The sequence below is a fragment of the Gorilla gorilla genome, chromosome 9 (assembly GCF_029281585.2).
Source record: "Gorilla gorilla gorilla isolate KB3781 chromosome 9, NHGRI_mGorGor1-v2.1_pri, whole genome shotgun sequence".
In the NCBI taxonomy this organism is placed as follows: Eukaryota; Metazoa; Chordata; class Mammalia; order Primates; family Hominidae; genus Gorilla; species Gorilla gorilla.
In genome coordinates this window covers 42,309,393-42,336,825 of record NC_073233.2, presented here as the reverse complement: position 1 = coordinate 42,336,825, position 27,433 = coordinate 42,309,393, and the positions used below count along the sequence as shown (strand labels likewise).

At 44.2% G+C, this 27,433-nt stretch overlaps 1 protein-coding gene and 1 pseudogene across 2 annotated transcripts in view; one reads left to right on the top strand and one right to left on the bottom strand.

Annotated features, from left to right (window-relative positions):
- Positions 1-26,851, bottom strand: part of LDLRAD3 (low density lipoprotein receptor class A domain containing 3) — a 286,928-nt gene extending 260,077 nt beyond the window's left edge. The window contains exon 1 of one of the 2 annotated variants that reach the window (XM_019036946.4): positions 26,737-26,851. In XM_019036946.4, coding sequence (XP_018892491.1) covers positions 26,737-26,782 — 46 coding nt within the window. In that variant the 5' untranslated portion in view covers positions 26,783-26,851. The remainder of the gene's footprint in view (positions 1-26,736) is intronic. The other variant, XM_055355538.2, reaches the window with a different exon arrangement.
- Positions 1,653-3,955, top strand: LOC134759311 (wee1-like protein kinase 2; annotated as a pseudogene).
- Positions 26,852-27,433: the final 582 nt, after the last annotated feature.

Here is a 27,433-nt window from a genome sequence, read left to right as displayed (position 1 = left end):
ATCCCCTGGACAGAAAATACCAGGCCTGTATCCTCTCTATAAAAGTAAAGGTTCCCCCAGAGTCAATCAAGGAATCTTCTGGCCAAATCCAGGATTAGAAGCAGATCTAAACTGCAACTGGGCAATCTCCCTTTGAGACTAAACTGCTCATTAAGATGTCCTAGATACCCAGCATTAGAAAGTTACCACCTTGCTGGCTCCATCGTGAAAATGAATGCATGGACTTGGCAGCGGCATTATGCAAGACCTGATTTGTCTGTCTCCACTTATGAACTGAGTGACCTGGGGCAAGATGCTTAACACTTCTCAGCCTTGATGTACTCATCTATAAAATGGGGTTAATATTCTTCTAGGTAATTCTAACTATACTAATTCCAAGGGCTGCTGTAATTAATTGCCACGAACTGAGTGGCTTAAAACAACAAAAATATGTTCTTTCACAATTCTGGAGGCTAGAAGTTCAAGGTGTTGGCAGGGCCATACTTCCTCTGAAAACTCCAGGGCAGAATCCTTCCTTGCCTGGCTTCTGGAGGTTGCTAGCAATCCCTGGCATTCCTTGACCTGCACCTACATGCTCCAGTGTCTGCCTCTGTCTTCACAAGGCCATCTTCCCTCTGTGAGTGTCTGTGTGCCCCCTCTTATTACAAAGACACCAGTCATGGGAATTAGGGCCCACCCCAGTCCAACAGAACTGTGTCTTAACGAATTACGTATGTCAAGACCCCATTTGCAAATTGGTTTGCATTCACAAGTACCAGGTTTTAGGGCTTCAATGTATCTTTTCAGGGGACACAATTTAACCTGTGACACCTACTTGAATGATTGTGAGAGGATTAAATAATGACCTAAAAGCACTAAGGACAGTACCCGGGGCACACAGTAAGCACTCCACACAGAACAGTTTTCCTCTTCCAGTGTGTGGCTAACATACAGCAGGCTACTTTCCCAGAAGATCAGGCCTAGCTTCTTTGCTCCTCATAAAAACAAAAACCACAAGCAAGAAACCAAAAGCAAATAAGCCGGCATCCTCATGGCTAATGCTGTATTAAGACTTTTAAAATAAACAAAGCAGGACTTGGTACCATGTCACTGAAGTAAGTATTTTATCAGTGGGTCTCTGAAAAAAACTCCACGCATGCATGTGGGCCCCACATGCCTCCTCCCTGGAGGAGCTGGTTCTGCCAATAAGGGGCCTCAAGGGCTGCTTGAAAGCAGAGAGGAGTTTACTCAAGGTGTGCACCTCTGGTTCCAACACCTGGCTGCATTCCAGCTCAGCAAAGCCTTCCAGAAACAAGGCAACACGGGGCCTTTGGACACCTAAAGCCCATGCTGAGGCTGAATCCTGAGCAACCTCAACACTGGTGCTTCCCAGGAGAGCCAGGCAAGACAGCTCAGCCAAGGAAGTGATTAATAAGTCATGGGCAAAGCTTTTTCCCATTCTCTGCTCGGTGGAAACCAAAACGCCTATCACAATGATCAAAGCTGCTGCCTGCAACTTCAGATTGACTTTGACTGAGCTCATTAAGTCATAAGCTTCTGCAGAGTGGATTTTCTCCATGGATAATGCTTGAAAATTAGGAAGTTAAGTGGCTTGGGAGAACCTGGGACCCATTAACCAACTAGCCAGTCAGAGCTTCCATTAAAAGAGGAAAATGGCTGAAAATCTGAAATCTGTTCTTGGGCAGCTGTTCAAAGATTCTATTATGAGTTTTCAGGGGAAGCCCCTTGGGGTTCACACCAGAGTGAGCAGAGAAGCCTCCATGGACATGAAGTGAGAAGGACCTCGACCGAGAAGACAGAGGCCTGGGTTGAAATCCTGGCTGCATCTGGAATATTAGGGATTTCTTTCCTCTCTCTGAGCTTCGGTGTCCTGAGGGGGAAGTGCCCCCCAGTCTAAGGTATGTGGATTCCACGACTGGAACCTGTGTATAAAATCGTGACTCTGAGCCGGGGACTTGGTACGCACACCATATGCACTTAGGAAAGGACTGTTCGTAAACAGATCTGTAGACGACAGAGTCCCATCTGCCAGTTACCAAATGATGAGGCCACACGTGAGGAATTTAACCATCTGAAACAGCTAGATGTTAGCTGGTAGAGGGAAAGGCAGGCTAGAGTTGTGAAACCTGCCAGGTTAAATAATTTTCTCCTCTTTCTGCAGAATCACGGTGTTCTCTTGCAATAGATCTTGCCTATGTTGTAAAGCTCTTTGGCTGAGATGGATGACAGAAATATTAACAAAAAACTGAGGCATTAAACATAAATTAAATTAAAACATTAAAACTGAGAAATTAAGCTTTTCCTGTTTGGAAGAAGAGACTCAGAATGAAGGGCAAAAGAAAGCACAAGGAAGCAGGGAGGCCCAGAGCCAGACCCCAGAGAAGAGTGAAGTGCAGGATTCAGAGGCAATGCTTACATTGCCCAGGACTCCTCTCAGTAACGTGCATGAACTCAACACACCTCAGGAAAAAGAAAAAGAAGATCCAGATCAGATTTTGAGGACTCCAGTGTCACACCTTCTCAAATATCCTGAGACACCAGGCCAACCAGGCAACAGGAACAAGCTGCCACATGGTGCCAGCCCCTCTACTCCCAAAAGCCCGCTGAGCCAGACGTTATTTCTCCAACAGCGAAGCCTCCTTCCAGAGGCTCTAAGCATCTGATGCTCACATCCACTCCTCCCAAGGATGAGATGACCTCACTGGCTCTGGTCAATACTAATCCCTTCACCCCAAAGTCCTATACAAAATTATTCCTTCAATCCGGTGTCAAGAGGAAAATTCGAGATGATCTTGAGGAAGCTGGTCCAGAGGAAGGCAAGGAAGAACAAGGGCTGCCTGCTGAGACATGTGTTCTATGAGAAACCAACATGGCTTCCTACTATAAAAAAGAATGCTCGGAGGTAGAAAAAATTGGGGTTGGTGAATTTGGTACAGTCTACAAGTGCATTAAAAGCCTGGATAGAAGTGTTTATGCAATAAAGCACTATATGAAAACTTTTGCAGGATTTCACCTGAGAATTTGGCTTTGTGTGAAGTTTATACTCATACAGTGTTTGGACATCACCCCACCTGGTACATTACTACCCCTCACGGGCAGAAGATAACCATATGATCATTCAGAATGAATACTGCAATGGCAGGAGCTTGCAGGCTGCTATATCTGAAAACACTAAGTCTACTAATCACTTCCAAGAGCCAAAACTCAAGGACATCCTTCCACAGATTTCCCTTGAACTTAAATACAGCCACAACTCTGGCGTGGTACACCCGGATATGAAACCTTGTAAAACCTTCCTTTGTCACAAGATGCAAAGTGACTCCTCTGGAGTCACAGAAGTTGAAAATGAAGCTGATTAGTTTCTCTCTGCCCATGTGATATATAAAATTGGTGACCTAGGCCATGTGACATCAATAAGCAAACTCAAAGTGGAAAAAGGAGATAGTTGCTTCCTAGCAAATGAGATTTTGCAAGAGGATTATTAGTACCTTCCCAAAGCAGACCTATTTGCCTTGGGATTAATCACTGCAATGGCTGAAGGAGTAAGGACATTACCCATCAACAGTGCTGCAAGGCACCATAACCATGAGAGTAACTTCCCAGACATTCCTCAGGAGCTCTCAGAAGACTTTTACAGTCTGCTCAAGCACATGATCCACCCTGATCCAGGACAGAGACCTTCTGCAGCAGCTCTGGTCAGAAATTGGCCCTGGCCCTCCCTGGGGAAAGCAGAAGAGCTCTAGCAGCAGCTGAATTTGGAAAAGTCCAAGACAGCTGCACTGGAAAGGGAACTAAGGGAAGCCCAGCAGGCCCAGTCCCTACAGGGAGACTTCCATCATGGTGACCCTGGGGTCTCTGGGACCACACGGGATCAGAAAACACCAAATGCCTGGTAGGAGGAAAGAGTGCAAGGTCTTCAAGCTTTACCTCAGGACAGCACGAGCCTCTGAACTAAAGGAAGAAAACAGGAAACAGCCCTTGCTTGGCCTTATGGATTAGGAGGTTGCCCTACCAAGGATCCCAGGGATTCACTGTACATAGAAAGGAACAGAATTTGGTTTTGAATTCAAGTAACAGTTTACAAGAAAATGTGCCTGGATTTCCACAGTACTTCCCAGGTTATATGATGCTATTTCTGAAAAAGAGTTCCCAACCCCTTTGTGGAAGTGGGTCTCCTAATATATATACCCTTTCTGATATTGTATTTACTAAATAAATGGCTTCACCATTACATGAGGTGGGTAAAAGTAAGACTGTATATAACTTGGACATCTCTGAGCTGGTTGTTTAACTTGCAGAACAAAAACGCTGGATGGAGAAGTTTCAAGGAAAACTTGACATGGCTGTTCTCCATCTACTTGCCCTGTCCCTCTTGTGGCCACGTTCTGACTGGTTTGATGTTCCAAGCCTCACCAATTTCCCTTTATTTTATCAAAATTTGGCCTTGTTTCCTATTATTTCATCATACTTTATCCAAATCCTTTTTATGTACACATTTTTAAAGGAAAAGAATACTGCATTTTTGTTTTTTGTTTTTTGGGACGGAGTCTCACTCTGTCACCCAGGCTGGAGTGCAGTGGTGCGATCTCAGCTCACTGCAACCTCTGCCTCCCGGGTTCAAGAGATTCTTCTGCCTCAGTCTCCCGAGGAGCTGGGACTACAGGTGCATACCACCATGTCTGGCTAACTTTTATATTTTTAGTAGAGATGGGGTTTCACCATATTGTCCAGGCTGGTCTCAAACTCCTGACCTCTGATCCACCCACCTCGGTCTCCCAAAGTGCTGGGACTACAGGCGTGAGCCACTGCGCCCAGCCTGCATTTTTAAATAAAGCATTTTATCTTGTCCAAAGACAAATTACAGGTAGAGTACTCTTCTTTGTCATACGTCACTAACAAAGAATGAAAAATTTACGTTAGAGAACATTTTATGTGATAAAAGGGTAAGAGAATTCAGTAGGTCAGTAGTAACATGCCTTGGCAGTAGGGCCCAGATTCACAGATCCAAAAGTTAATAACAGTCAGGATCTGCTATAAAATAATGTTGGTCATAAAGGTATTTGATAAATTGTTTGTGTCATCTTAATGAATGCAACCTGTTAATGATTAACGGCTTTTTTTACTGTTGGATTTTCTTCTTTTCCTGATTTTAAAAGCGAATTTTTTAAATTGAATAAACCCTCACACTATTCTTTAAAAAAATAGTGTGTCTCTGACCCCAAAGACTATTTAAGAGCATTAAATGAGACAGACCTCTCTCCTAACATATGACCGGCAGATGCTAAATAAATCTTATTCCCCCATCTCTCTTTGGTTTCCTCCCTCCTCTCCCCAGAATTTTTTACCCATTCCTATCTTCACAAAGGCCTCCCCAGTTTCTCGGCACATAGTGAGGGCTTCCTGCTTTAGAAAACCCTTCCTGAAATCCTAAATACCCACATACCTGAAAACAAATTACCTACACCCTCCCATGGCCCCCAGCCACAGCCTTGGAGCCTCCTCCCTCCCAGTCAAGCCTCTGAACAGAATAGTCTCTACCAGCAGTTCCCAAATGTGTGTTACAAGAACACCCTGGTCCGTGACAAAGGGTTCACTGGTTAGCAACAAAAGTAGAAAATGAAGGCACAATTGCAGCAAGCTCTTCTTAGAATTAAACTTATTCCAGTTACAGGACCATCCTTCATTCTGATGAGCCATTACAACATTTTTGTATTAAAACATAATTTATTTTATAAAATAATGATTGGATAATTAGAGAGTGATTTGGTTTTCATTATTCTCATCTGATCAAATAAAAGCGGGTGACTCAACATCAAGAGCCCAAGCTTTTGTTTTTTTCTTTTTTTTCATTACTTTACTGGTCCATAATATCCAAGCCTGGGAATTGTGTTTATTATACTAATCAGTTTCAGTTGGCTGCCTCCACTTCCGCCCCAGCTCAACTCTTCTCAACACTATTTTTTTTTTTTTTTTGGAGACAGTCTTGCTCTGTTGCCCAGGCTGAAGTGTGGTGGCATAATCACAGCTCACTGCAGCCTCAACTTCCTGGGTTCAAGTTATCTTCCTACCTCAAGCTTCTGAGTAGCAGGCACTACAGGTGTGCACCAGAATGCCCAACCTAATTTTTGTATTTTTTGTATAGACAGGGTTTCACCATGTTGCCCAAGCTGGTCTTGAACGCCAGGGCTCAAGTGATCCTCCCACCTCAGCCTCCCCAAGTGCTAGGATTACAGGCATGAGCCACCACACCCAGGCTCAACCCTAATTTACAAACCCAGCTTCTACTCTCACCATTCAAGTGAAACCATTCCCTCAATGGTGTCCAAATCTGGGCCTTCTTCCCTCTAGCCTGCATCTGACAGCCTAGACCAGGCCCTGGTTACACTCAGACAGACGACAGCCTCCAAAGTAGAGGCTAACTCCAGGCTTTCCAAACAGAGCCCTGAGCAAGGGAAAGCCTTCCCAGTGCCTATGTCCCAAAGCCCAAACCCCAAGTCCTAAGCTGGGTCTCTGTGGCCTCATCACTACCCCATCTACCAAAGCAAGACTGTGGGGCTGGAAAAGCCCAGGACTCACACAACCTCACTTTCACCCAAGTCCCAGCAAGTTGTTCAATTTCTCTGAAACTCAGTCTCCTACTGGGTCAAATCATGATCACGACAGTCTTGACCTCATAGGGATCTTGAGGGGATTCAAAAAAATCCAGTGGGTAAAGCACTTTCCCCAGTGCCTGGGACACAGTAAGCACCAAATAATTGGGAACGTGGTTAGTAGTAGGAGTGTTCCTAGTAGACAATGCCCTCTTTCTAGTTTTATCTTCCATTGCTCAAGACTCCAGCAAACTTGTAACACTTATGGCTTCCCAAATACACTGCATAGTTTCTCTCCTCTGGGACCCAGCCCACGCCATCCTGGAATTCCATCACGTCAAGGACTGCCTTCCCAATCCTTGTTTATTCATCATGGCCGGAAGAAATGGGGACCTCCTCTAACTCCAGCAACATTAGGTCTATATCACTCTAGTGCCACTCACCACATTACTATACAACACCTTACTCAGAGACCCACGTGCACGTTTTCCCTCTTTTCATAAATTCTTCATTACTTAAGGTCAGGTGAAAGTTCTGCACATCCAACCATACCTACTATATTGATTTACAAGTAAGCGAACAATAAGCAATTGTTTTAAAAAGCCAGTGACAATAATACCAAACAGGTCATTTAAAAATAGATGGTAAGCACATACAGAGTGGAGACTTCTTATGGCTAATGTTGAATTTCTTCCTAGGACGAAGAACAGCAGTGTTTATATGTGGGTATATATGTTACAGAAATACCACAAGTTGGGTCTACGACCTGCTGTTTTCCGCAAAGAAAGCCAATGGCTGAGATGATGATTATTGCCAAGGAAGAAGGCTTTAATCGGGTGGCAAAGCCGAGGAGACTCAGTCTTAAATCAATCTCCCTGAATAACTAAAACTAGAGGTTTTAGGGAAGAAATGTAACAATGTGTTAAAAAAAAAAAAAAAAAAAACCACACACAGAACTGGGAGGGGCAAGGAAACAATTGTAATGAATGAGGGGTTCTGACATCTAACTGTCAGAATGTGGTGATCTGGCAAGTTTCAGTTCTTTGATTTTTTTTTAAGAGGCCTGAAGATCATTTCCTAAGGAAGGAACACATATTTAAAAAATGTAAGTTTCAAGCTTTAAGACCAGAAGGGTCAATTTCTATGTTTACCCAAAAAACTATCTATGGGACCGTTGGTTGGTTTCATATACATGCACAGACACAAATATGTTCATCCCAAAATCTCAGGCAATGCAAGTGGACAGTAATTAAAATTTTAATAAAATGGCATTTAAATCCATCGTCCTTGTGGCCTGGCCTTCCTCCCTCCACAGTTGTGACTGACTGTCACCATATAACTCTACTTTGTTCTCCCATTAACATCTACATCTCTGTACTTCTGATCTCTGTGTTGTTTTGATTATGTCTTCTTCTGGTATATCTACTTCTGGTTTAGTCTTTACCACATTATTTCCATATCTTCACTCAGATCACCACTTCCGAGTGACACTGTTATTTATTTTGCAAAGCCAGTCTTTTTACCCTCTGTTTTGTTCCCCACCCACGTTGAGTTCTGAATCCACTAAATGTCCTTTTCATGGTGTCCTATGTATGCAAATAGCTCAAGTCTACAGAGATTTTAATTTCTTTTCATTCTACTTTCCTCTTACATCTCGCAAACAAATATAACATATTTAAACAGGAAAGGGAACAGTCAGTGTGTCCTCCCCTAAATATGCTTAGAGAAAGGGCATTTCTATTTCATAATCTTTGAGGCTCTTTAGTCCACTGTATGAACTCATTAAACTGGAGGTGGTCCAGAGAGCCCAGGAAACTTAATGAGCCTCCCAGACGCAAGCTGTTCATACCCTTTTGAAGTCAGTGTGGAACGAACGTATGGAAAATGATCATCAGCCACTTAGTCCTGATGATGGCCCCAGAGGGTGGGTATACCCTCTTCCACCCAAAATTCAGGAAGAAAAAGGTACTTTCTGTACAGACAAAACGAGACTGAGATGAGCCGTTTGAACTAGCAGCAAAACTAAAATATACCTGGAATTCTGAAGACTCTACTTCCAGAATCTCACTTAGCACTGACCCTGCACTATGTCCTAGGTCATGAAAGAGAATACCCCTAGAACTTGGAGACAAGCTCAAGTTCAAACTCCAAAAACGTGAGGATTTTAGAATCAACAAAAAAGGAAAAAGGCTATTTAAATGTATTTCAAAAAGACCAAGAAGACAGAGCGAAGAACATTTCAAGGAGGAGGAAAAAATGCAAATAATGATTTTTTTAAGTGAAAATGTGAAAATGAGGAGTCACCAAAGTCTAATTTCAAGCTCATGATTAGTGACCAGAAATTTCAGGATTGAAATTTTCAGGAGGATCAAGAGTCCTCATCTCTGTTTTAAGACCACAAACAGGATCACAGTCATCCCTGGCTTAAAATATCCTCATTGTACATTTTAAAATAACTAAAAGAGTATAATTGGATCGTTTGTAACACAAAGGATAAATGCTTGAGGGAATGGATACCCCATTCTCCATGATGTGATTATATGAAACATTGCATGCCTGTATCAAAACATCTCATGTACCCCGTAAATATGCACCTACTCTGTACACACAAAAATTTTAAATTTTAAAAAAATTTTAATATTCTCATTGCTGTTAGAGTAAAATGCAAAAGCTTTACATAGCTGGCTGCACAAACCGAAGCACAACTGAGAAGTCACTAAGTAGAAACTCATTGATTTATTCAACAAGCTAGGCACTGGGGGTTTGAGATAAATGACACTCCCAGCCCTCAACCCTAGTCTCGGGATGGATTGGTAAGCATGTGGTGAGTGCTCCTGAAATGCCAGCACGGGCTAAGCAACCCGCATTCATGATCTTGTCTATTCTCCCCAAGAATGCTGTGAGGCTGCTATTAACCTTATCCTCCTTTTACAGGTAAAGAACACACTGAGGCAGAGCAGCTCTGTAACTGGCCTAACTAAGGTCACGCAGCCAGGATCTGACCTCAGACTGTTTGGTTCAAGAGCCTGCCTTCTGAACCATCACTCTCCCACACCTCCAGCGGAAGCGGAGCCTAGAAAAGGGCTCACCACAGCTTTGCTTATCTTCTTGCAGCAGCGCACCCTGGATGAATGGTCCCAGCATCACAGAATGAGACACCCTCCAGGGAGGAGGAGCACAAGGCTGACGCTCACTGCCTTCTATACGCTGAGCCACGGGGGCACCAGAATCCACACAATTGGGAAACATTCTGATCTCCAGCAGAATGAGACCTTATCACCCAGTCCTATGGTCCAGAGCTGGGGCCTGGACGTTCATGCCATGCCAACAGTAGAACAACCGCCTCTTAACTGCCTGTCATGAATGGCCTTGGGGTTCCCCATCCATTATCCACCTCAGCGGGGGATGAGGGAACAGGCCTGGCCACAGCCCACCACTCCCCTGACCAGTCATCAGGGGCAGGCAAATTAAAACCACAGCAGGATGGGCACGGTGGCTCACGCCTGTAATCCCAGCACTTTGGGAGGCGAGGCGGGCAGATCATGAGGTCAGGAGTTCAAGACCAGCCTGGCCAACATGGTGAAACTCCGTCTCTACTAAAAATACAAAAATTAGCCAGATGTGGGAACACAAGCCTATAATCCCAGCTACTAAGGTGGCTGAGGCAGAGAACTGCTTGAACCCAACAGGTGGGGGGTTGCAGTGAGCCGAGATCGCGCCACTGCACTCCAGCCTGGGTGACAGAGCGAGACTCCGTCTCAAAAATAAACAAAACACAGCAAGTCACCACCTTGCACCTTGGAGAAACAAATTAAAAACTCTAAATTCCAAATGTTGGAAGAAAGGTGGAGAAACAGATGCTCTCATAAACCACTAATGAGAGGATAAATGGGCAGGACCATTTTATAGAGAAGTTGGCAATATCTACTCAGGTTGAAAACGTGCAAATCCTTTGATCAGCAATTCTACTTCAAGGATATTATTATAGAGAAAGTCCTGCTATTATGCACAAAAATTTTCACTGCAGTGTGGCTAGTCATGGTAATAATCTAAATATCCTTTTAAGAGATGAATGAGCAAAGTGTAGTATATTCATATAATAGGATATTCTACCGCAGCTGAAATAAACTGTATGTATATGTGGCAATGTGGATAGAACTCAAAATTATAAATGGGATGGAACTCAAAATTATAAAGGTAAATGAAAAAAGCCAGCTGCAGAAGTGTAGGCCATTTGATAGCCACCTATGTACACTTTAAAATCCTATGCAAGGGATATAAGTGCACATCAGTAGCAAAAGACTAAAAACAGGGACAGAAAGGATATATGCCAATTTGGGGATAGTGATGACCTCTGGGCCAAGAGAGAGTAATGGGATGAAGCAAAGTCTTTGACTCTATCTGTAATACATTTTTCTTTTTTTGGCGGGGGATGGAGTCTCACTCTGTCACCAAAGCTGGAGTAGAATGGTGAGATCTTAGCTCACGGCAACCTCAGCCTTCTGGGTTCAAGCAATTCTCATGCCTCAGCCTCCCAAGTAGCTACAGGGACTACAGGTGTACCCTACCATGCCCGGCTAATTTTTTTTCTGTATATTTTTAGTAGAGACGGGGTTTCACCATGTTAGCCAGGCTGGTCTCGAACTCCTGGCCTCAAGTGATCCACCAGCCTCAGCCTCCCAAAGTGCTAAGATTATAGGTATGAGCCACCACACCCAGCCACATTTTTCTTTTAAAAGGAAAGCCTGAATTACAATGACATATATTAAAAATCTGATAAATCTATATGATAGGTACACTAGTGTTTCTTATACTCTTCTCAGATCTTTTATGCTATTTGGAAGATTCAATAATTTAAAGTAATTAAAAATATATTTTAAAGCACCCAAGTTACTCTTATAATCATCTAGGCTTAATAAACATTCAAGCATAGGGAACAAACATAAATAAACTGCAATACTGTGTGTTAAGTTCTACACGAACAAATACAAGTTACAGGCAGCCATTAAGAAGTCAGAGATTAATTCTCTGATTGGGAGTTGAAGATGAGAGGACACTTTTCTAGAAAAGGAGATTCACTAGCCAGGTTTCAGAGGGTGAACAGGAAGCTTTCTCTGATAAACTGTCTGCAAACACAGTCATATCCTTAATTAATAGTGAGACCAGACAGCAAACAAGAGCACACAATGCATACGGCTGCACTGAGCTGTGGGAAAAGGTGCGAGCTGGGAGACGGCGTTCCTTCTCCATCAAGCTGACCAGAATCATGTGCTAAAAAAGCCAACAAGAAACATGGATCACTATGGTACCGACACCATCTTGATTTGTATCAGTTCACCCCTGTGGCAAGGCCTGGGCGCCTGGAGGCCCAATGCTGCTGGGAGGGGCAGGGGATGGAAGGTCCAGTGACCGCAGAGCCTTCTTGCAAAGTTTCCAGGAGGGTCTGCAAACTAGACGAGAGCAGCGCACGTATGCACACGTGACTCAAGGTCTGGGGTGGTTATCACCTTGTACTCATGTAGTATGGTTTTCAGCCTTTTTTCCACCCCCTAGGTAACACTCTCCCATCAATCTCAATGAGGGAGAGGAAGAGTGGCTTCCTCTTCCCCAACCCTTGAATATCACTGCTGTAAAATGTAGGGGGTAGTTAATTGATGGGAAAAGGTGGACTGAAGAAACTGGAAGAAAAGAAGATCCAAGGCTGGGCAACAACAGGCTTTGGAACAAAATGCAATAGTAACACCAATGATCAGACCAGGCACCCAGGAGTCCTGAGAGAGCCTACAGGAAAAGGAGGGCCCTCAAGAATTGGCCTACACCAAAGGTCAATTCTTCGAGGTGACTGACACCAGATCTCTAGCTTTTAGTGAGTGGGGACTACTATGGCCAGATTGGACTGAACGTAGAAAAATAAAGAAATGAAGTGCTGGGCACCAAGCACCATGGGGCAATTTGTACCTCACACACATACACACTACAAATTTGAATCATCTGTTTCGTAAGAATTTTCTTTCCATGGAAGGATTATTCTACAGTAACACTGTCCATTAGAACTTTCCTCAATGACAGAAATGCTCTGTGTCTGTGCTATCCAATCCCACCAGCCACATGGGACTACTGAGCATGGGACTACTGCGTGTGACTGAGAAACTGAATTTTTACATTTTATTTAAACTTAACTAATTTAAATTTCAGTAGCCCCAGGTGGCTAGTAGCCACCTTACTGGAGAACACAGGTCAGTGACATCCTTCTTAATGTCTGCATAGTATTCTAGTATACTGGCACGATAACTCTCCCCTACTAGTGAGCATTTTGTTAGTCTCCAGTGTTTCACCACTATAAATGATACTGCCACAAACACAGGTATCCTCACTGCCAAATTTTTGTACACATTGCAAACTATTTCACTGAGTTAAAGTGCTAGAAGTGGAATTGTGGAGTCAATGGGTAATTTCTGTTTTTAGGGTTTTCCTACATATTAGAATCACCCACTTAAAACAACACAGATGTGTACGGCATTGTATTTTTTTTCTTTTCTTTTTTTTTTTGAGATAAGGTCTCACTCTGTCACCCAGGCTGGAGCGCAATGGCACGATCTAGCTCAATGCAACCTCTGTCTCCTGGGTTTAAGCGATTCTTCTGTCTCAGCCTCCTAACTGAGACTATAGATGCACACCACTGTGCCCAGCTAATTTTTGTATTTTTAGTAGTGACGAGGTTTCGCCATGTTGCCCAGGCTGCCCAGCTCAAACTCCTGAGCTCAGGTGATCCAACTGCCTCAGCCTCCCAAAGTGCTGGGATAACAGGCATGAGCCACCGCGTCCAGCTCATTTTACTTTTTACTAGCTGTTTTTACATCCTACAGGATTCTAACTGGATTCTCATGACCATCATGTAAAAGCAGAGGGGCCAGGTAATGTCATCTCCTACATATAGACAAGGATATAAGCTGTGAGGCAGCATGTTGCTGGCTTGGGTGGGTCAGATGATTTTTACAGCCAACATCAAAGAATACACCCAGCATTCTGTGATGGGAGACTTCTTGTACTCATAGATTAGTGTAACATGGGAAAACACCTACGCTATATTCATAAGTGAAAAAAGCAGGACATGAAATTATATTCCATGTATGATCAAAACTATCTAAAATCAAATATAAATAAATAAACCAATGTGTTAAAAATCTTTAGGTGGTAGACTGTATGTTATGTGTTTCTACCTTTTGTCCAAGTTTTTATAATAAACCTATTACTAATCAATAACATTTAGTGAGCAATTATAAATAAAGTGTGGCCAGGTGCAGTGTCTCGCACCTGTAATCCCAGCACTTTGGGTAATCCCAGCACTTTGGGAGGCCGAGACAGGCGGATCACGAGGTCGGGAGATTGAGATCATCCTGGCTAACGTGGTGAAACCCCATCTCTACTAAAAATACAAAAAATTAGCCGAGCGTAGTGGTGGGCGCCTGTAGTCCTAGCTACTCAGGAGGCTGAGGCAGGAGAATGGTGTGAACCCGGGAGGCAGAGCTTGCAGTGAGCCGAGACTGCACCACTGCACTCCAGCCTGGGAAACAGAGCGAGACTCCGTCTCAAAAAAAATAAATAAAATAAATAAAAATAAAGTTAAGTGTTTTGCATGCATTATTTTATTTAAAATATTTCTACATGGTACAGACCATTATTATACCTATTAACAGACGAAGATGTGATGGATTTAAAAAGTTTAAGAAACCTAGCCAAGGTCAAGGCAAGGAGCTGGAATCTGAACCCAGACTGACTCACTCTAAAGCCTGTATTCTTAATCACCACATCAATGCCTCTCAAACTTTAATATGCACATGTATCACTTGGGGATCTTGTTAAAATGCAGATTCTGATTCAGGTGATGCTGATGCTGTTGGTCTGTCAACCACACTAAGAGTAGCAAAGCTCTACACAATCCATATGGTAAAATCTTAAAAGAGAAAATACACTATACTCAACCAGGAAAATGTTTTCTAATAATTATTTTGAATTTTATTTTTAGAGATGGGGGTCTTGCTATGTTGCACAGGCTGGTCTCCACTCGTGGCCTCAAGCGATCCTCCTGTCTCAGCCTCCGGAGTAGCTGGAATTACAGGCATGAGCCACCATACCCAGCTCTGTTATCGAATAATTTAAATAATGTGAAAGCTTAATAATATATAACAAAAATACACCTTCTTCTCAGTAACCTTTACGTCCTCTTTCCATCCATATGAGAGGCCCGAAGCTGCTCTTGTAAATTCCCACCAGCAGACTCAAGGCCTTGGGCAGCCACTGGTGTCAGACTCACTAAGCCCAACTCAAAGTTAATCAACCTTCTCATCTCATTAGCAGGAAGGATTTTATCCCCATAGCTTCCATTAGTGAGCACTTCTGTAGATCCAGGGAGCAGGTGTGTAGGAAAGGCCCCTGGGGGCTCCCCAAGGAACTGGTCAGTCCCACCCACCATTCCCACTGCACACACCACCCAGTCCTCAGCACCTGATGAGCACTTCCCCATTCCCATAGACTTTACTTAAAACATTAGAACTATGTATTCTCTAAATATTTTAACCTTCCAAAATTTGGCAAGCACCAGCTAATTTTATACTTGAAGAACCTTCAACACCCTTTCATTATGTTCCTAATTCTTCATGTCTTTTTATGTGGGATGATCAGATATTTGTTGTTTAATGAATCTTTTGTCATTTGCAGTAACCCTGTTTATCTATTTTAATGCTTAATGCTATGAAATTACTTATATGATGCCATAAAAGTAGTCCTTACATAATGGATTTTATTTCCTTAACTTTTCACTCTATTTATATCTCTTGAATTTTACTACGTGTCCTAAAGTGAGCAGATAGGTGATTTCTTTTAATAGAGTAACATTTTGCTTTACATTTAGTCTTTAGTTGATGTATTCATATCACCTTCCACTTACCTTTAATGTTATATTTACTGATGTGCTTCCTTCCTGGAATCATTTGCGTGGTTTGACCAGCAAAGTTTTATTTCCTTTTAAACTAGACCAGAAGATAACCAATTGTTCCTTACTATTTCATGTGTTTAATACTGTTTTTTCATTTTGTTTTGTTTTGAGAGAGAGTCTCATTCTGTTGCCCAGGCTGGAGTGCAGTGGTGCAATCTCAGCTCATTACAACCCCCCACCTCCCAGGTTCAAGCGATTCTCGTGCCTCGGCCTCCCAAGTAGCTGGGATTACAGGCATGTGCCACCATGCCCAGCTAATTTTTATATTTTTAGTAGAGATGATGTTTCGCCATGTTGGCCAGGCTGGTCTCGAAGTCCTGGCCTCAAGTTATCTGCCCGCCTCGGCCTCCCAAGGTGTAAGCCAGCGCACCCGGCCTAATACTGTTATTTTATAAAACAGACCTGCTTTAATTTATTTCCTCTTGGTGACCTCTCCTACTTGTTAAGTAAACTATGTAAACTCCCTTCAAATGGAATTAAGATGCATAGCAGTTTTCATTAGTCTGTCAGAAACCCTTTTGATATGTCACATGCTAGTCTCATAATGAATCTAATTTATCACCTGATTTAAAATTGCTATAATACATTGCCCTCTCAAAGGCCTCTTTTTCTTTGTCTTTTCAAGCCAAGGGATATCCTGTAAAGATCTTTCCAAGTCTTTGAAGATCAATGAGACTGTTCTAAACTCCAGCGAAGGAGAAGCAATTTTCACCAAAAGGCAAAGTTAGCTTGGCCAGGTAAATTTCATTCACCATGGCTTAGTCTGACTCCCCCAATTCCGTCTCTTTTTCAAAGTCATAGTCATGTCTTTAGTGATCCCCTTCATTCCTTCTTGTAGGGTAACTTACAGGAAATCCTACTGTGTGCCTGACACTATGCCAAGCACTGAATCAGGTTCTGGAGTATAACAACAAATAAGATAGACATCAAAAACACAGTAGACTCCATCCCACCTCATGGAGCTTTAGTCACACAGGAAAACAGAAGAATTCTTTTTTCTGTTCAGGATTGTTGCCAAGTCACATTTTATGGGTACTTTTAAAAGATGTTGACGTTGCCCTTCAATTCTGGGCAGTGTTCCTTCCGCTGAATATATATATATTCATATTTTGTACCATCTCTGACTGTTCTGGTATGCTTATTATTCAAAAACTGAACCCTATTATATTTTTGACACCTGTTAGCTTTTCTTGTATTGTCATCATTATCATTTACTTGAATAACATAAATGAACTCTGGGTATGCTAAACCTTTATTATGTCACCACTGCCCTTCATAGGATCCACCGATGTTTATTGTTACACTGTAACATTTACAAGATTAGTTCTATCTTTCATTAATACCAAATATTCTCAATGTAAAAGTCATTCTTTCCAACTTTATCTCTTTTACAGTAGTAAGCATCAACTCATTCCAATCCTGCTTCCCCAGGTTCCTGCCAGCTGGGCTCACTTGCTAGTATCATACTTTTTAATCAAGCTTATGCCAATGTTTTTATCAATCTGTTTTTGAAACACCTTATTTAGTTCTGTTCTGGTTTCTCTTAGCATTAACCATTCTTTACAGCTTGAACTCTGATGAAATACCCTATGTTGCTAATCACTCTTCCCCTCCCCAAATTCCCCCAATTTTATTTTTATAATAAAAAAACAAGTTAAATTTAGAACTTTCCAAATCAATCAAGAGGCTTTTTTCAACGGACTGTGGAACTACAAGTGTGACTAGGGCTCATTTTTCAGCCATGTCCAATTAGTTTAACGACGCCTGGAGAACACTGCTCTGATTCAAGGCTAAACCTGAAGCAAAATGTTCCAGTAATGCCATCAAAGAGGACACACTTCTGACATTCGCCAAGCCAAACTCACTCGGTCTTATAATAATGAGAAGGGATTTTTAATGCAATAAAATTAAACACCCTTTATGCTTTCATTTCTTTATGCCAACAAACACATAAGTGTCCCACTGCCACCTGGAACACTGGCACCTTGGGTATGCAAGTCTTCTAAATCAAGTTATTCATAAATTCCACATCCTTGCAGCACCCGGATGCCCAAGGCCTGTTCCAGAGTAAGCTAAAGGGCCTGCCCTCCCTCCCTCCCTGTGGCCGCTCTCCAGGACAGAGACAACATCGTCTGCACACTGCGCTATTTGTCTGTCAAAAATCACAGTTGGATTTGGGCAACAGCGAATTCACCCAATTTATCACCTGTCTCTTGATATCACAATGACTCAACAAAAGGAGAGTCTGGTTCTCAGGTCTCTGAAAAGGCCTTGGGAGTAAGTTTAAAATCCTGGGGTTCACTCTACTCTGCCTGTAGCTAACACTTTACAGGCCTGTGGCATTACTTTCTCACAAGACATCACTGCCTACTTTCTCACAAGAGCCCCTTAGTTTGAAGCAACAAGATGGGGCCAATTATTTCTAGTTTCTTTCTGGAGCAACATATTAAAATTTCAGCTTCCACAATAAAGAACATCAATCTCTAGTTCAGGAAATGTTCTCTCATACATGGACCACATAAGCTTAAGCTCAGGGTCAGAAAGTAATTTTAAAAATACTTTAATTTCTCTTTTGATACGAGGCATTATCATCAGTACTGTATCTTTGTCTAGAAAATATATTTCCAGACTTTTTGAACAGCGGGCCCTTCTATTTGGCACCCAGCACTATTTGAGGGAAGTGCTGAAAAGAAATTGCTTTTGGTTGGTGTTCTAACAAAATATTCCCATAAAGCGGGGAAAAATTATCTCTATCATTAATACATTCAAAGGCAAGTGTCATGGTGCTGAAATAACTTGTTTATTCTTATTTTTGTTTAATAAATTCAGTCTTTGCAAAAGCCAATTTAAACACCCATACTGATACGTTCTCCACATAGGAGAACAGCAGTTTCTATCTGCCAAAGACAGGCCATTTGAGTAGAATCAACCTGAGATGCCCCCCACTCCGATGGCTCTCTAACAAATCATTCTATCCAACACGATAAGCATGGAGTCAATATTGACATCCCTATGCAATGCTGGAATTCTCCAGCACAAGGTAGACGGTGCAATTCTTCTCCCAACACATACAGACTTGGATTTCTATTCTATACCAAAGCAGCAGGGCCAGTGGTTAGGAGACCAAGTCTAAGTCACGCAGACCCACGTGCCAATTCTGAAACTATCTCTTACTGGTCGAAGGTTTAGGAAACTTACTGAACCTTTTAGTTTCCTCATCTATAAAATGGTAAAGCATACTACCCACCTGAATAAACTACTCTGAAAATGAAATAAGATCCACCAGCAGAGAAAGCATTAAATAAATTATAGTATGTACACACACCAGAAAGCTGTTTTTAAAAGAATGGGTAGGTATATAAGAGCGGAAAGAAAGATGGCCAAGAAGACACTTTTATTTGATGTTGTAACATCTCTGACATCATGATGTACCTAATGGCCAACTGCATCTTCTAAAAGCACAGGGTGGGCGGAAGCTGTGATTTACTGGTCACTGGCAGTGCCTGGGTAAACTTGGTCACAGCTGTTCCTATTTCGTCACTTCCCTCCAGTTATGTGCATGGCTGGTACTGCACAGGTTGAACTGACCTGCTATTTAGAATGTCCTTCAAAAGATGATGTTAAAATGTGGCACTGAAATGAAAAATTAAACACATTTGTGTATACACAAAGAGGCAGGGAAACAGCATGAATTTGATAATAGTGAAGCAAATATCTCTCACGGCACGAAATTACCATAATTCCATATTTTCTTGCAAAGCAAGAGTCAGCCCTTTAAGAGAATTAAAAGAGGAAAACACAAATAACTGAAGGTGTATCAGCTGTGCTTCTGAGACAGCAACAAAAGGGGTGTCTGTTCAAGAGCCGAGCAAAGCAAGGGAAGGTGAGGGAAACTGCCAAATTGCTTGGGACTAACTGAAATGTCTAAACAACAGGAGACAGATGTGAGGCATTCACACGGCTCAAAATAAAATTGATGAAATATAGTACTTGAGTTAAAAAGCCAGCCAAAAAACTACAAATAGAGACAAGCAGGAGCTCATTAAATTATGTCTCTGTGTGTGTGTACCTGTATATAATTATAAATCCATGTTAAAGCTAAATTGATATATACCAGACAATTCACAGTAGTTACTTAAGGGAGGGGAGAGAAATGGGAAAGGAAGATGAAGGAAGATTTTAATGTTTTATTATTGCCATTACTTCTAATCTGTATGAATTTTGTATCATAAGCACGTACTCAGTCTGTGTATTTTTTTTTTATTTTTTATTTTTTATTTTTTGAGACAGAGTCTCACTATGTCACCCAGGCTGGAGTCAGTGGCACGATCTCGGCTCACTGCAACCTCCACTTCCCAGGTTCAAGTGATTCTCCTGCCTCAGCCTCCCAAGTAGCTGGGATTACAGGTGCGTGCCACCACTCCCGGCTAATGTTTTGCATTTTTAGAAGAGACGGGGTTTCACCACGTTAGCCAGGATGGTCTCGATCTTCTGACTTCGTGATCCACCCACCTCGGCCTCCCAAAGTGCTGGGATTACAGGCATGAGCCACTGCTCCTGGCCCCCGTGTATTATTTTTGCAGTGTTTGTAATTCAAGAAGTTTATAACAAAATAAGACACATACAGTGCTTGCCACCCTGCCAGACAGAGTAAACCTTCAATGAATGGGAGCCACTCTCACTCTTCTAGACACCACAAAAGAAAAAGTATCACAGACATTTAATATGTGATCCCAGTCCCTCAAGGAGCTTTCAATCTAGCAGGATTTAGAAGGTAAGAGAGGTTTTACATATGTAGTATATATATATAACCAGGGTATACACAGACATACACATACACATATATACTGTGTATGACCATAAGGTAAAGAAGGCTATTGTCCAAAAGCCACAGAAGACATTTCTAGCTCAAACCTCAGAAGCCTAGAGCTAGAAAAGTCACAGAGCACCAACACACGTATACCAGTATTTTATCTTGAAAGCTAAAGAAGCAAACTAGGACATGTGTCATCACCTCTGAAACCTGTTCAAGAATGACACATTGATTAAATATCCCTGAAGACGCAGTACCCATGTTTGCCTGGGCACTGTGACATCTTCACAGCTCTGTGTTCCCATCAAGGTCCAAGATCCATCAGCACATCTCCTGTTTAGAAATGCCTCCGAGATAACACTGGCAGAGAGCCTCTACCCTTCCCAGATAACGAAGGTCAACAATCCCATTTCCATCAGTGGGTCATTTGGGTCTTCAAGGGCAAAGAACAAGTTTTACATGGCTTCGCCTACCCCCGGAAATAGACACGGTGCCTGGGTGTGGCAGAGATGATGGCACAATGACGAACAACCAAATAAAATATTAAGAAATTGCTAACTATCCAAAGACAAAGAAAATGACATTTGCACACTCAGGAAGCTAAAGCTCCTCACTACAGAAGGCTTTTCCAAGAGGGCATGGTTTCAGATAAATGGACCTGAACTGAAACAATGTGCATTTCTCCCCAGGAAGCCATCGTCCTCCTCTGGGTGCCACCTTGCATCCTGTGAATTCATGCCCAAAAGAAGACAGCTGCAGATAAGTTATGTGGCTAGTCTGAAGAGAGGTGGAAGCACAATTCTTAAGGAAGGTTTGGAACAGAGCAAAGCAAAACGACAGCTGGAAGGAAAGGTGTCTTAAAGAAACTGAAGTGTTATAAAGTGACACAGAGCAACAAAGAGACTTTAGAGAAAAAAGTGTAAGATGAAAACTTCTAAAAACACACACACACAGCTTGCCGCTAGTAGAGATGATTTTCCCAAGCACCTGCAGAACGAATCAAGTTGTAAGGCCTTTTGATGGCAAGGGAGAAGGAATTATGGGGAGGGAAAGGGGAGCCCAGAAGAACAATACCTACTCTGTGAAGTGGAGGAAGGGGAACTTCCAGGGTTAGGATTTCAACACAAGACTTCCAAGGCAATCTGGCAGCTTGTGCTCCTATAGCCCTCGGGGCTGCTGAACCTCCCAGGTTTAACATTCAGGGAACTAGGTGGCTTTTGGTGTCAGCTGTCACCTGCCTATCACCTGCTTTCTCTGCATATGTCTCTCCCAAGGAAACCACATATAGAAAATTCCAGAAGTTTTCACTCTGACACAAGAGGAAAGCGAGAGGGAAAGGGTCAGTGCTGACGGCATTCCTGATTAAGAATGGGTTTTCCCATGGAACTGTGTGGCTACAAAACATAAAGCCAAAGCCCAAAGGCCCTTGGGAGGAGGATGGCATCTTGACCTCCTGCATCCAGAAGACACACTCAGGATGCACAGTAATAATGCTCAAGATGCATGGCAAGGACACTTGCTCACGCTAGACCAGGGGTTCTCAACTAGGGGCGACGTGGCAATGTCGGGAGGCATTTTTGGCTGTCACCGCTGTGGGTGAAGAGTAAGCCAATACAGGCATCAAGAACTAGTGATGCTGCTGTGACCATCCCACAATGTACAGGACAACCCCCACAACAAAGAACTATCCAGGCCAAGGTGTCGTTGGTACCAAGGCTGAGAAACCCTGCCCGAGACTAACCCCATCCCTGCAACCACCTCCAAAAGCCCTAAGAATCCTATCTCAAGTAAACTTTTGCTCTCCCCCGACCAAGCAGTTACTCTGTCATAAAAATCCACGTACTATATTAAGATATATTAAACATCAAGCCAATGATGTGACGAGCAAATATGGCATATCAAAAGTACCTGGCTGCTCTCCCAGCAAACATCTTCAAGGTACTCCTTAGCATCCAAGTGAGTAGATTTTTTCACAACAATAGAAGAAGGCAGTTACATACATATGCACATGTGTGTGCGTGCACACACACACACACGATCAGCCAACTTAAAAATCTCCCTGGTTGTCAGGTAGAGGCACTGGCAAAACAACAACAAAACTGCATGGTTAGAACAGTCCAAGCATTTCCTAAATATTTCGAAGACAGAAAGAGGGGAAAAGAACAAACAAGAAAACCCAACAACCAAAAATAGATCCGTCCCTGGGGCAATCCCATAGCTAAAAACAGTTCCATCACTCCAAGGCATGTCCATGGTGGAAAGTACCTTATTTTTTAAATTCTAAAATACAATAAACACATTTTAAGGGGGGAATACGAATTTAGAGCTCAAAGAATGAAAACGAACCCCCATGTAACTACAATTCGGGTCAAGAAATCGAACCCTGGCTGGTATCATCTCCCCGCTTAGTGTGTTTGTCACTCACCCACACACACAGCAAAAGGACCAGAGTTAGTCTGAAAAAGTTTCATCTTCACATAAGGATTGAGATGTATTTTATGTATTTACCATGAACACCAAAGTATCCTGCAAAGAAAGCTGATGTCTCTGCTGAATAGATCCTGGGCAGTGACCACAAAGTGAACAGATTTGGGGAGGGGGAGCATTCATGTAAACAATCTCACTGTGTCAATTCGCAAGAGCATTGTGGAGGAAAGGCATGGAAGCATGGTGCAGGAAGCCTGGAAACAGAGTGGGAAAAGCCCAGGTGGGGGGCAAAGAGAAGCTTAAGTTAGAATCTAGGCTTCAGCCTTTACTGTGGTACCCTGGGTATTATCAATCTCTCCTGAACCATACAATGATTTCCTGCCACATGATATCCTTGGCAAGTTTCAATGGGATCACGTGCTTAAAGTAATGAGCAAAGCATCTCACACACAGGAGATGCTTCACTAATAGTGGGTTCCCTCTCTTTCCCTTGCCCACAGAAACAGGCAAGGTTGTAAAGGCCAATTCTTTTTTCTTTTTTTTTTTTTTTTTTTTAATTGAGGCAGTCTTGCTCTGGAGTGCAGCGGCGCGATCTTGGCTTATTGCAACCTCCGCTTCCCAGGTTCAAGTAATTCTCCCACCTTGGCCTCCGGAGTAGCTGGGATTACAGGCGCACGTCACCACACCTGGCTAATTTTTGTATTTTTAGTAGAGACGACGGTTTCACCATGTTGGCCAGGCTGGTCTCAAACTCCTGACCTCAAGTGATCCACACATCTTGGCCTCCCAAAGTGCTGGGATTACAGGCGTGAGCCATTACTCCGGCTTAAGGCCAATTCTTTAACATGAAATTACTTGATTATACGTGTTCCTAAACTCCAAATTCTCTAAACTGCTTTACAAAGGTGACAATACAAGTCCACTTTCAACTTATCCTGCAGACTGGCTGAAAGGTGTCTAAACCACTCTTCAAGGCCCAGAATTTACCACCCCACCCTCTCCTACTCACATCTCTCTCCCTCCCCCACTTATCCCAGAGTAAATGGCCTAAGTCAGCTGTCAGGAAAAAACATCTCACACCCCAGTAGGGAGCCTTAGTCACATCTCTTTGAAGATGAAAAGCAACAAGGTGTGTTTATTTGTACTCTGGTGTACAAGGCCTCTTTTAGGCCTCATCTTCCTGAGCTGAGCTGTGCTGAGCTGTGCACAGCTACTCAGTAAGTTAAAAACAATAAAACCCACCCCTCACACCGTTAAGCAGATCTTTCCAGGAGAAAAGGTCAATACTCACTCCTGGGAGTATACTCACTCCTCGGAAAATCAAGCCTTTTCACTGATACAGAATGTCAGGAAGTCTAGGCAAAGGTCAGTCCTGGAGGAGGTGAGAAGATGGACCATCATCCAGCATGGCTGCCTTTAGAAATGTCTCAAGCCATACGCACTTAAACCCACTGAGTCCACCCACATGCAGGAAAACTGGACATCAGATGACATGACTTGGGCTGAGTCTCTCTCGCAGGATACATTAAAAAATAGTAACGGTGAAAATCAATGCTTCACTTCCCTAACACAAATAAAAACAAAGGAAGAAAAAAATACGCAAGGTGTCTGAGAAGGTTCCTGAATAAAAAAGGCCTCCAAACTGCTCTTGGAATGTCAGTGGCTTTCCAGCCCCACAAAGACTCAGGACTCTAACTACGGTTCAACCTTGACCCTGGGATTCTTTCACAGACTATCAGATGGAGACAGAGATCCAAAGTCTTGGCTTTTACAATCTGTCTTGTTTTATCAACTTCCCAGAAGAGGATCCAAGCATAGGCCATGGGATGGAGGGGTAGGGTCTCTGGTCTGGCTATGAAACCCAAACTGAACCAAACAGGCTTTTCTTATGGGCTGGGAGCCCAGGAGCATCTAGTTGACATTAGGAAAAATGACCAGCCCTGTTTCTGGCAACACTTGGGTCAAAGTGAAATCCATGCTAAAAAGATGATGCTTAATGTAACATGAAAGATGCACACACTCCAACCTGCCTAGATGTTTCTAAGGCAGCAACTCTAAAGGTAATTCAAAGCCCACAGATAATGGAAAACCCACCAGGGACAGTTGGGCTATTCCTCCCCCTATCCGTCTGCTCCTTGCTATGACCATTTTATTTATTTTAGCCCTATTTTAGATGTACACACACACATTAAATAGCCACTGCTGACCAGAGAGGGACAAAATTAACTTTACAACTATTTTTACAGAGCTGGAGACTCAACTAAAGCAACCCAGTACCAACTGGGAGATGCAATAAATAAGTTTCCATTTGGCCACAGTGGCTCTCCCAGGACACACACAAGAGCCAGCTTCCATACTGTCCTTCTCAGGTGCTATGAGGGGACACACCACAGCTACACAGATTGAATTTGTGAATCCAAACAGGTCTTCATATCTGTAGACGCCCTGAAAATCGACCTGCTCTAACAGCCTCCAAACAATTCACACCTGCTCCTGGCTGCCCAATGTCCTGTGAGAACTCTCTCCCCAGGTGGACTAATTTAAGGGCACTCTCACCCAGACCTGGTTAAAAATCCACAGCAGTTACCAGGAGGTCTAGTCCCTCCCTGGAAGCCCAGCAAACCCATAAGCATCTAAATGGGGTATCAGAGGAGTGGAGATGATGTCATGGGTCTGAGAGCAGGAAAGGCTGCCCAGTGGGCTGTGAGGATGCCCAGGACCAGGGACATCAAGGAAGAGAGGAGATATCCCTTTAACGCATTCATAACTCCAAGGCACAGCTAAGAATGAAGTGAGCCTCAACTTAGCAAACCCACAGGCCACCAAAGACACCTCGACAGCCAAGCTGCTAGAAGCACTTGGCAAAATAGGGCAGCTGTTGGACATGTGGATGGCACAAACACCAGGCAGGCAAGATTCTGCTGAAGAAAGTTCACTGGGCCCTGTCACCCACATTCTAGGCATCAGATGCCCAGAAATAAACGTCAAGGGGCCAAGGGCGGGCCCAGTCCAGGAGGGACAGCTGACAGCTGAGCTGTGGGCGGCGGGCAGGGGCAGAGGAGGAAGGGCTCCCAGGCTGGAATTCGGATCATGCCCACATCAGCAGAAAAGTTCCTGGGACAGCACGCTGTCTAGAAGGGAAGGAGGCTTGCTGCGGTCCAGGCCCCGGGATGCACACGCGGTGGTGATGCCAAGTTCAAAGGGCCGCCGGATGAAGCCCCGTGTCCTCTCCCAGGGCCCCTCGCCGGTCAGGGCGCCCATCGCGGGGCAAGTAGGGTGGTCAGACGTCTTAAATAAAGCTTCGGTTCCCAGGATCAGTGGGAAAAATGAAGAATTCCCAGATCCGGCCCTGCTTCAACTCACTTTACCCAAACCAAACAGTCCCAGAGAGGAATGAAAGGAAGCAGCTTTGCTACTCCCTCCGCGGTGCAGGTGGGGAAACTGAGGCACGGAGTGCACGCCAGAGACTCGGGAAGAGGCCCAGAGGAGGCTAACGCAGCCGCGCGCGCCCAGGCGTCTGGGAAGATGAGACCAGGGAAGAGTTCTCTCCTCTCCTTTCCTTTCCCCGCCTCCGTTCCTCAACACACACAACACACACACAGCCACACTCGAGCTACGCCCAATCGGGGCAGCCGCCGGGCTCCCCAGACCCGGACTGCACACAGAGCTCCGCCCGCGCACACAGCACAACACGACCCGGCGCGCACGCCCACACAATAGGACGGCTCGCACCCCGCGGCGGCCCCTCGGCAGGGTCCCGGCCAGCCCGGCGCCGGGGTCCGCCCTCCACGCTCACCCACGCCCGGAGAGCGGCCCGCGCCCGGGAGGGGACGCGATCGCACCCGGCCGCTGCGCCCCGCGCCCCGCGCCCCGCGCCCCGCGGGAAGTTCGCCGGCAGCCCCCCGACTCACCCGCGGCGCTGCTCAGCAGCAGGCAAAGCGGCCCCAGCAGCCACATGGCGCGGCCGCCGCTCCCGCTGCCCGGCGCCGTTGCTGCCCCCGCGGCCTCGGCGCTGACCCCGCCCCTCGCCGCGCCGGCCCCGCCCTCCCGCCTGGCCCTCCTCCCTCCCGCCTTTCCTGGGCCCGGCCCCGGCCCGGCTCCGCTAAGTTTTGCAAGCGCCTGGGATGCGCGTGGCCACCCGCATGTTACCCTGGGTGTCCTGACTCCGAGGGGCCGCCGAGCGGGGCGGAGGGTTCAGCCTTTCGGTCTCTCGTCGCCTCCCGGGTCTGGCCGCGAGGATCTTCTAACAGCCTGGGCTCTGTTCTCTGCTTCCTTTTGTCCCTCTCATTTCTGCCTTTGCTTCCACACCCAGCGAGATGCAGCGCCCAGACCAAAACTTGAGTTCTTTACTCAAACTACAAAGTGAGTTTACTACCGAGAGAGAAAAAGTTAAAATAAAGGGTCAAATCTTATGAGAAAATTGTAGTATATTTTTAGTAGCGAGTGTGGAATACCAGTGCTTCTCAAACTTTAATATGCATCCGGCACACTTCACCATCTTGTTAAAATACTGACTCTGGTTCAGTAGATCTGGCGTAGAGCCTGAGATTCTGCATTTTTAACAACATGGTGGCTGATTCCAAGGCTGATGATCCGGGAGCCACAGGT